This window comes from Rutidosis leptorrhynchoides, chromosome 11 (genome assembly GCF_046630445.1).
Source record: "Rutidosis leptorrhynchoides isolate AG116_Rl617_1_P2 chromosome 11, CSIRO_AGI_Rlap_v1, whole genome shotgun sequence".
In the NCBI taxonomy this organism is placed as follows: domain Eukaryota; kingdom Viridiplantae; phylum Streptophyta; class Magnoliopsida; order Asterales; family Asteraceae; genus Rutidosis; species Rutidosis leptorrhynchoides.
In genome coordinates this window covers 317,083,229-317,094,111 of record NC_092343.1, presented here as the reverse complement: position 1 = coordinate 317,094,111, position 10,883 = coordinate 317,083,229, and the positions used below count along the sequence as shown (strand labels likewise).

Below are 10,883 nucleotides of genomic sequence, written 5' to 3'. Positions count from 1 at the left end.
TTACAACTAGCCCGGGTTTCAGTCTGTTACAACTATAATCTCTAATCAATCAAGTCAATACACCAAAGTAACTACAATAAAACAAGTCGAACAGGCGAAACCATGATTTATGAATAAGCGTGACATTTTTCGAAAAAAAATTAAAAAATATTATATTATTTATATTTAAGGGATGCTAGAATTTATGGTTAAGAGATATTGACCATTAATTTGCAATTTTTAATACACTATAATTAATAGACATATTTAAAGAGTTGAAGATAATAAAATATTTATATGCATTCTCTATCTCCGTCGTCGCTGAAAAGATATAGTCAAATATAATATACATGGAGTGAAATATCATCACAAAATGATTATGCATTATGCCAGTTCCCCCATTATTTATTCTTACTATCAAATTAGTTGATTTTATTTTTACCAACAAACAAAATATATATTCTCTTTTTAACTTTTTTAATATAATTTAATAAAACCATTATTTAACTAATCTAGGACGAGTAAATTTATTTTTATTAACTTTTGCCAAAAGTAATGTGGGTTATGCGGTATTTATATAAAAAAAAAAATTTAAGATTATGAAATGAAATTCTTTACTCCGTATTCAATATTAAGATATAAATAAATTAATTAATTACCCACCCTCGATCATTATTACAAAACTTCCTGGAAGCCTCGCACCCAAATTTACTATAATCTCGGTAACAAACTTCTTGATATAAAATCACAAAATCATTACTAATTTTCAGACAAGATTTTCAAAATCTTTTTATTTTCATAATATATCCATGTCAACTGTACTACTATATATATACATTTTTCACCTTCTTAAACAAAACACAAATCACAAACCCTAAAAAAAAACTCACAACCATGATTTCAACAACTGTTTCTGGTGATCCTAGTTATAGAAAGAAGACAACCAAAGGCCGTAAAAAAATCGAGATCAAGAAAATAGTAGAAAACAATAGTCGTCAAGTAACTTTTTCGAAACGTCGAACTGGACTTTTCAAAAAAGCGGCTGAACTTTGTGTTTTAACCGGTGCAAAAATTGCTATTCTTGTTAGATCCCCTGGTGGCCGCTTTTATACTTTCGGCCACCCTAATGCTGACGTCATCGTTGGTCGATATCTTAGTGATACGTATTATGATGATGATAATGATTGCAAAGACAACGTTGGAGTAAGGTATAGTAATGTTTTTTCTTCTGAGTAGACTATATATACATCAGTCTTTTAATTATTTTTATGATAAATTTTGTTGAAATTTTTAATGTATTTATCATCTTTTTCTTGTAAATTATTTTTGTGTTTAATCTTTGCACAATGGGAGCAGTAAAAATTTTCATAACAGTAGTTCGTTAGTTCATTGTGAGGCTCGACTTTAGTTAGCTTTAGGTCGTTTCGTTTGTCGGTCTAGTTTTCTGCTTTTGAGTCTCGTCTGTGTGTATTTTCTTTTATCTTTCCCAGACAAAGAATCGTAATAAAGTTTTCATTTTCGTTAGCCAAAAAAAAATCAAGTTGCATAACAATAACTATTTTAATGCATGGTTTTGATAAATTAATTGAAAATTTAATGTATTTATTACCTTCGTTCTTGTAAAATCAATTGGGTTTAACTGAACCCATTGACTTTGTTACTGTAGTTATAATAAAAATCCTTGCCCATATTGGTTACAATGTAAATGTAAATGTAAATGTAAAGGTTCAAAGTTCTGTGTTATAAAGTTGCGTAAGCACTTTTAATGAATGTTTTTGATATATTTATTGAAAAGTTTAATGTATTTATCTCCTCCTTCGTGTAAAGTCTGAACCCTTTGACTTTGCTATTTATAATAAAATCTTTGCTTATATTGGTTACAGTGTAAATGTTCTTAATTCTGTATTATCAACTTGCATACCCACTTTTAGAGTTTTAGTGAATGTTCTTTATAAATATTTGAAAAGTTTAATGTACTTAGCACCTCCTTCTTGTGAAGTCATTTAGGTTTGACTGAACTCTTTGACTTTTGTTACTTATAATAGAAATCTTTACCCATTGGTTACAAAGCTAATTATCATATTTCTGTATCAATAACTTGCATCATAACTTGTTGAATCTCTCATTTATTATATCCTAACTTATAACTTAATATCTATATTAATGTTTTAATATTAAATTTGTAGGTATTTTTTTTTTTTTTTTTTTTGAAAGGCAAAGCCTCGAAATGATGTTGAAAATTGTGCATTATTTACCCAAAGTATTATGATTTACACAAAGTGTTTAAAGTTGCTAAAATTTTTACTAGCTGTTTTACATATGGTTATTTGAACCATATGTTATATAATAATAATTTAGAATTATTATAAAATAACCTGTGATCGTACAGGAACGGGAAGCAGACCCCACCCAGCGAAGAAGATGAAACAGAATCAATTGAAAAATACATCAAAAGATTCAACAAACATTACATGGCGGTTTCAGAAGAGTTAGATAAAGAAAAAAAGCGTAAAAACATTCCATCGAACAGTCGTTTAGCATGGTACGATGAACCGGTTCACGATCTAAGTCTGAATGAACTCGAACGATATCTTTGGTCATTGGAAAAGTTGAAAAAGAAAGTAGTAACAAGAGTTGATGAACTTATGTTGATTCAAAGGTCACCTGCGTTGTTGGGTCCGAAAATGTTTCAAGTCGGTTGGAATAATAATAATAATAACAATATTCAGAGGATGAATAATAATGGTATGTTTCAAGGTGGTTTTATGTTTCAACATGGTGGTAATGGTAATGGTAATGGTAATGGTGGTAGGTTTTAGATATATTTGGGTTTAAGTTTTTTTTTTTTTTTTTTTTTTTTAGCATTTGGACATAATTTATTTTTTATGTCTATATTCAGAGCTTCAGTTTCTGTTCTGAACATATTTATATGGTGAAATATTATTATATTATTAGTTTTCTGGATTTTTATATGGTTAATATTTAAAGATTTGTCAATTTTTTATGGTGGTGTAATTTGGAACTTTTATTGATTAAATAATATTGGGTCAAACAGGTACTATTAGTTTGATTTTAAATAAGCATGTTTGTGCCGACTCATAAATACGAATTATTTACCTATTTTGGGTCAAAATGGGCACTTTTTGTATGAATTAAAACAAGTTAGCTTTGGTCGGCTCATAATTTTTACCCATTTTGGGTCATAATGGCCACTTTTAGTAGGATTATTCACAATTAACAAGTTGGCTTAGGCAGTCCTATAAATTTTTACCTGTTTTGGGTCAAAATGGGCACTTTTATTACGATTTGGACCGAAATTATTTTTTATGTCTATATGCATAGCTGCAGTTTCTGTTATTATATATATACTAGTGAAATCACCTGTAAAATCACGTGTTTGTTTAAATGAAATAATTTAATGACATGTTTTAGGTATTAAGTGAATGTAAATGCTAAAGTCATTTATTTTAATGACCCGATTGACTAAGAAACTTGTCGTTGTTTTACAATATATAGTGACATCTATTTTCGCATAAATATGTAACGTAGTTAATTTCGTAATAAGAATTCATATTTGAATATTAAAAATATAAAAATTATAATTATAATTATAATTATTATATTAAAAGTAAATAATAATAATAATAATAATAATAATAATAATAATAATAAAGTTCGCTCAAAGTTTATTATATATATTTTTAATAATAATTATTATTATTAGTAATAATAAATGTCATTTAAATTTTTTAGAAATTTAAATTGCAATTTATGAGAAATTAGTAATTCCTTTTATAAAAGATTTTGTAGTATTTTTGTATTTAAATTAATATATAATTATGACATCATCATTATAAAAATCAAAGGGTAATTAGCTTAATGATGACATCATTATTTTAAAGATTTATATGAATATATAGATATGGTGAAATGTTATTATTAGTTTTTTGGATTTTTATATTGGTTAGTATTTGCAGATTTGCTAATTTTTTAAGGTTGTGCAATTTAGGTCTTTTAATGATTTGATGATATAGTGGGACAAAACAGGTACTATTAGTATCTATAGTTTCTATTATATTGGTAAAATGATGATGTCATTATTAAGCTAATTCCTTTGTTAAGAAAAAATCAAAAAGAAAAAGAAAAAAATTTAAGCATGGTGGGTGATGTCATTAATATAAATAATTTTGAATTAAAATTAAATCTTATTAATTAATTATTATTATTAAATCTTATTAATAATTATTTTAATTACTAATATTAAATAATTTTAAATTATTATAATTAATTATTTTGAATTGAGTACGAAAAGGTATAAAAGTTAGGCAGAAGGAAACCAATTTTATATTTATATTTTTAATTTACATTTTAAATTAAAATAACAACCAAAATTATCTCTTATGATTGGATGTGGATTGTTTAATATGCATTTAGGTGTTTGATGAAATGTTCAGCTGATGAGTTTATTAGTCAGATTATGTGGTTTCACGGGTCATTAAACTAAATAACTTTAGCATTTACGTTCACTTAATACCTAAAACATATCATTAAGCTGTTTCTTTTAAACAAACCCGTGGTTCCACGGGTCATTTCACTAGTATGAATCTAAACAAGCAGGCTTGACTCGTAAACTTGAATTATTTTACCATTCTGGGTCAATATGTGCACTTTAGGTGGGAATTTTTACCATTTAGCTTATATTGGCCAGTAGATTTTACCAGTTTTCGATCATAATGGTCACTTTTAGTAGGGTTATTAGAAAGTTGACTTAGGCAGAACAATAGATTTTTACCCTTTTTGGGTCTAAATGGCCACTTTTAGTAGGAATCTAAACAAGTTGGCTTAAGCATACCAATAGACTTTTACCCATTTTGGGTTAAAATGGCCACTTTTAGTAGGAATCTAAACAAGTTGACTTAAGCATACCAATAGACTTTTACCCACTTTGGGTCAAAATGGCCACTTTTAAATGTACTTCAGTCCTATCTTGTAGGTCAAATTTTTAATATTATGACTATCATAATTTCAAGATTATTAACACTCATGTTTACTATTCAACCAAAAATTAACACCCCACCAAAATCGCCATTGACGTGGATGTTATCTCTGGTCCCAGTGCTCGGCTTGACTTCTAAGTAACAGCAGAGTTCTACAGCGGAAGCAATATATCTAAGTACATGAGACAAAACATGCTTAAAGTGTCAACCAAAAAGGTTGAGTGAACAACATATGTTTAATAATTATAACAAGTTTTTAGACCACAAGATTTAATTAGGGTTGACTGATATAAAATCAATCAATAGAATGAAGTGTGTTTATTAATATAATGAATATATTAACAGTGACCGATAAAGTTTGTTTATTAATATAACGAATATATTAACAATGACCAATAAAGTTTGTTTATTAATATAACGAATATATTAACAGTGACCGACAAAGTTTGTTTATTAATATAACGAATATATTAATAGTGACGATAAAGTTTGTTTATTAATATAACGAATATATTAACAGTGACGATAAAGTTTGTTTATTAATATAATGAATATATTAACAGTGACGATAAAGTTTGTTTATTAATATAATGAATATATTAACAGTGACCGTTATTGTCAACAGACAAAGTATGTTTACTAATATAACGAATTATATTAGCAGTGACCGTTATTGTCAACAGACAAAGTATGTTTACTAATATAACGAATTATATTAGCAGTGACCGTTATTGTTAACAAACAACATGTAATGGATAAAATTTAAGTACTTGTGTCTAATCATAAAAACAGTTTAAAAACAAGCATGTGTCTCACCCCAAGGTTTATAAAACAGTTAAGAAATAGTAAAAAGAGGGGCTATGAAGTTCACCTTAATAGCAAGCAAGCAAATCCACACAAGTAGTATGAATGGAGTGTGTAAACGGAGATCTCAACCTAGAGATATAATATTCGATTAGGTAATGTCTAATAGACATATAGCTTGTTTATTAATATAGTAAACTATATTAACAGTGACCGTTTTCGAGAAGGTTATATATATGATAATATACTTAGTGTTATAAGTGTTACTACCTAGGTATGTGTACATGTTATACTAATAATAGTTTTGTTATTTACTTTAATTATTCAACTAATATGTAATCTTATCATTATATGTTACATATATAATTATATCCATGTGATACATACATATATATTCTTTATTATTATTATACATACATATATATATATATATATATATATATATATATATATATATATATATATATATATATATATATATATATATATATTTATAACTAGGTGATATATATGTATAATATGTGTAAGTGTTATATATATACATTAATGTAAGAGTGATACATATATATATATATATATATATATATATATATATATATATATATATATATGTATATATATATATATATACTTATTACCTTTATTATTATTATTTACTAACCATATATATATACACACACTCATACATATACACACGTACATATACATACATATATACACATACATATACATGTATGTATATATTTACATATACACACACACACATATACCTACAATGTATACATGCACATACGTACGTATGCATGCATGCATGCACATGTATTATTATTATCATTATTCTCTACTAACCTTACTAATCTTACGATCAAAACTTTTATCATAATCTTAACCTATTCATCATTCCTAATTCTTACTAACTATACACTTTTAAGTTTACAATCTCTATTAATCATCACCTTATCCCTCATTATATCTTTTAATCACATAAAGTCATAACTTTTTAACATAATAACTAATAATCTCATTAGCCACAATCAATTCGTATACATATTCTTTATCTATTCTAATTATCTTCATTACAAAGATCATGATCATAATCTTTATCTACAACTATTACTATTAACTAGCTTATTCACTTACATAAAATCATAAACTTTTTATTCATATTCATAGCCTAATCATACTTATTAATACCTCATAATCTTCTTATTAATCATAATACTTGATCAAGATCAATCCTTAACCTTATTAATAACCATAATATTTTTAAATTTTCACAATCTTATTAATCAAATCCTTCATTATCTTTTAACCCTCATTCTTTACTTAATCTTATTATTCATAAATCAACTTTATAATACATAACATAAAACTTAAATAATAACTTAAGAGATTAAAGTAGAATTGAAATAGGGTTTGAGGACTACCTTATAGGAGATTAAAAATCAAGGGAAGATGATGATTATGAAAACTGAATCTGCAACACACTTCCAACAAGCAATCACGAACCAAACAAGGGACTGCTTGGACTGTTTTGGTTCGCAAATACAGCAAGTAACTCGGCAGCAATCACGACCCAAATTGGAGGGTTCCTTGGGTCTGAGTTGGCTCGTCTGAAATAGAAAAATAGCAGCACTTCTTGATTCGATTCTGAAGCTGGTTTGGATCAGCAATTCAGGAGCACTTTGGCGATAAAATAAAACTGTTTGTGGTACCGAAACAGAAGGCTGTTACAGCAGCAAAAAGTGTACTTTTGGGGCTGTTTAATGTTGACTAAAAAGGCTGTAAAGGTGGTGAATGATGAGCTGTGACAGGTGATCGAATTGTAGACTTGGAGGGCTGATTGAACATCGATGGTGATGAGAGGATTTGCTGCAGATGTCGACTAAAAGATAGGGTAAAGGGGCTGTAACCTATCGATTGCACAGCAAGTAATCAGGCTGCCTTGGGTGATCGACTACAACAGGGTTTTTGGTGAGGATTTTCAGTCGACAAATACAAGGTGTTTTGTGGTGATTTTTATGGAAATACTTGAGTGTAACATCCCGCATTTTTTCGTTAAATTATTTTAACGCCCGTCTTTTTCTTTTTAAATAATACCCTTCGTATCTAGATTCGTATCCTTTGTTATGTAACGTTTTAAATATTCTCGTTATCGGATTTCAATATCTCCCGTACTCCCGTGTAACTTAAAATAAATCGTTTGGTTATATCCCGCACCCGATTTGAACTCGAAGGACTAAAGTCGCCAAAGGGTCAAACTAGTGACTAGGTCAACTAGTCAACCCTTCTCCTCCATCCATTCATTTCACCTCCTTCTTCCTTTTTGATACTTTCAAACTCTCTCAACATTCAAACCTTAAATCATCATCCAAATCCGTTCAAGCGAGCTTCAATCCAAACAAACTACATATTCTTGATCCTCTCATCATCCTCTTCGATTTGATGCTAACCACTTCGATTTTGGGTAACATTTCTTAAAAACTAGATTTCTTTAAATTCGTGTTCTTGACTTAAAAGTATGTTAATTGGTGTCTATGGCTCATTGTGATGTCGTGTATGTAATTTGTATGCTCGATTTGTTGTTTTTGGGAGTAACTAGTTCATTATGAAAATTGCTTGCTAAATCCTTGATTTTGGATGATCAAATGTTGTTAGATTGTTAAAGTGCATGTTTTAAAAGTGTTACTAGTATCTTTAGCTTCGTTTTGATGTATAGGTTGATTAAGGAAACATCAAACTCTTGACTATTGATTTTTGTGAATTTTCGTTAGAGTTTGATAGACTTTAAATGAACTTTTGATGATTTGAATGCCATGAAATGTTGTTAGTAAGTGTTTAGTTGTATTACATGTTTCATTACCTTCAAAACGGCATATCATATGTATAAATTGGATTCCCGAAACTTGAATTGCAATTGATGAACTTGAAACCTTGTTTTGGAACGTTTAACGAACTTTCGACGAGATTTTTGTTGTCTAAAATGATAAATTTGATTTAGGAAATGTATCTAGTTGTGTTCCTTGTCGAAAGAGCTTTCCGGTGATATAAAATACATGTCTTGATTGTTTGCGGATCATAAACTAGGATTGATTGAAGTTTGGCTCGTGCCTTGTGTTTTCTGCAAACAGGACCTGTAAGCCTTTTGGGACGCCGTCCCAACCACCTAGACGCCGTCCCACCCTTCATATTGGGACGCCGTCCTGACAATTGGGACGCCATCTCACTCTTCATATCAGGACACCGTCCTGATTTTTGGGACACCGTCCTGATACACTAAAATGGGCTGTTTGCTTTGATCTTTTGACGTAAAATGTTTGCTATGCTACGGACCTCCGATTAACATGAAACTTGGCCAACATGCTCATATATGATTATATAACTTAGAAAAATTGTCGGATACCCAACCCGACCCCGTTGACTTTTCTGTTGACTTTGACCCGACCAAGTTTGACTTTTTGTCAAACTTAACCAAATACTTATGCAACCTTTCTAACATGATTATTTACTTGTAACTTGCATGAAACTTGACTAGTTGATTCACATGTTAATATAATCGAGTCGTAACGAGCCATAGGACTAATTGAACATCTTTGACCGTTTGTGCTTACCGATATTGATATAACCTATATGTTTAGGTCAAGACTAGCTTTGTCTTTGCACGCGTTTACTTGTTGAAGTACTTTATTAACTCTCGCGCTCAAGGTGAGATCATAGTCCCACCTTTTCAACAACTTTTATACTTTTAAATCGTGGGCTGAGAAAACATATACTTTGTTACATCTTGTACTACTTACTTTTATGTTTTGAACACAAGTGTGAAAACAAACATTCCACGTGCGAGTTAGAACAAAAATGCCTCAATTCGATTATCATTAGTTACACTTGCAGGGTGTAAGCGAGAACTTATATTGTGTGGCCATACGGGTTTAACAAACCCTCATTCGGACGGTTCGCTACCGTTATGCGGATGAAATATATTTTTGTGTTTTAGTGTGGGTTCTAGCACTGTGTGATGGGGTAACGTTGGTTAAGTTTTGATAATTGAGTGCTCGCGTATAACAACACTTTTGGAATGCAAATGATTTGGATAATCTACGTTATGGAAATACAAAATCTTGTGGTTCAAAAACAACGTTTAATACTTACTAAACCTATGATTTCACCAACGTTTTCGTTGACAGATTCTTCTATGTTTTCTCAGGTTTTGAATGCTTAGTGATACATGCTTCCGCACTCTTTTGATACTTGCTTGGATGTCGAGTATACATGCATTTTGGAGCATCTTTTGAACTTATTTAAACTGGGTCGCATAGTTTTCATTTGTACTTAACGTTGTAACTTAACTTGTGGTCAATTATCTTTGTAAACTTTGAAATAATCTTTACACTTGAATGGATGCGACATATTTTGGGTCAAACGTCTGTTTTAAAGACTTATGACCAGGTAATGGGACCTACGTAGTCGACGCCGTCACTTGACGATTTGTCGGGGTCGCTACAAGTGGTATCAGAGCCTTGGTTGTAGGGATTTAGAGTTCATTTGTGTCCACCCCGAGTCATAGGGTACATAGGTGAATCTAGACTACAACTGGCATATAGACTGAAGTAGGAATTACTTGACTATTTGTGCATCTATACTCGAACTCTTCTATCATATCTAACTCGTATTCGATCTTGATCTTACGTTGATAAATTTTGTTGACGCGCCACCTTGACTTTATGAGGTAATGTTAAATGCACATGAGAATCAGGGTAATATAATTTCCGGGATTATATTACGGTGATTCATATGGACATTCTGACATTATGACATAAAGAATTTAAGGCGAGTCAAGGAAAATTTTCTCTACATCATCATTCCCTATCATGATTAGTATTATTGAGAATACTAATCAACGATATTCTTGTGTCTTGAAGGAACAATGCCTCCCCGTCGCGGGCCACGTAATGAAACTTCCGAACAAGCTTTTCAACGCATGATAGCCACCGCCATAGGTGCGGCTATGGCTAGTATCTCCTCCGACATCAATAACAACCACAACCACAACAACCATGGAGTCGGTAATTCAAACGAGGGTTGCTCCTACAAAACTTTCATGGG

General features: G+C 30.1%; 1 protein-coding gene across 1 annotated transcript; it reads left to right on the top strand.

The window, feature by feature from the left end:
* The first annotated feature begins 873 nt into the window (after window positions 1-873).
* LOC139875679 (agamous-like MADS-box protein AGL29) lies at window positions 874-2,915 on the top strand. The gene is made up of 3 exons (XM_071862991.1): window positions 874-1,187; window positions 2,369-2,787; window positions 2,842-2,915. The coding sequence occupies exons 1-3, from the start codon at window positions 874-876 to the stop codon at window positions 2,913-2,915; spliced, it is 807 nt and encodes a 268-aa protein (XP_071719092.1).
* The last annotated feature ends 7,968 nt before the right edge of the window (window positions 2,916-10,883 follow it).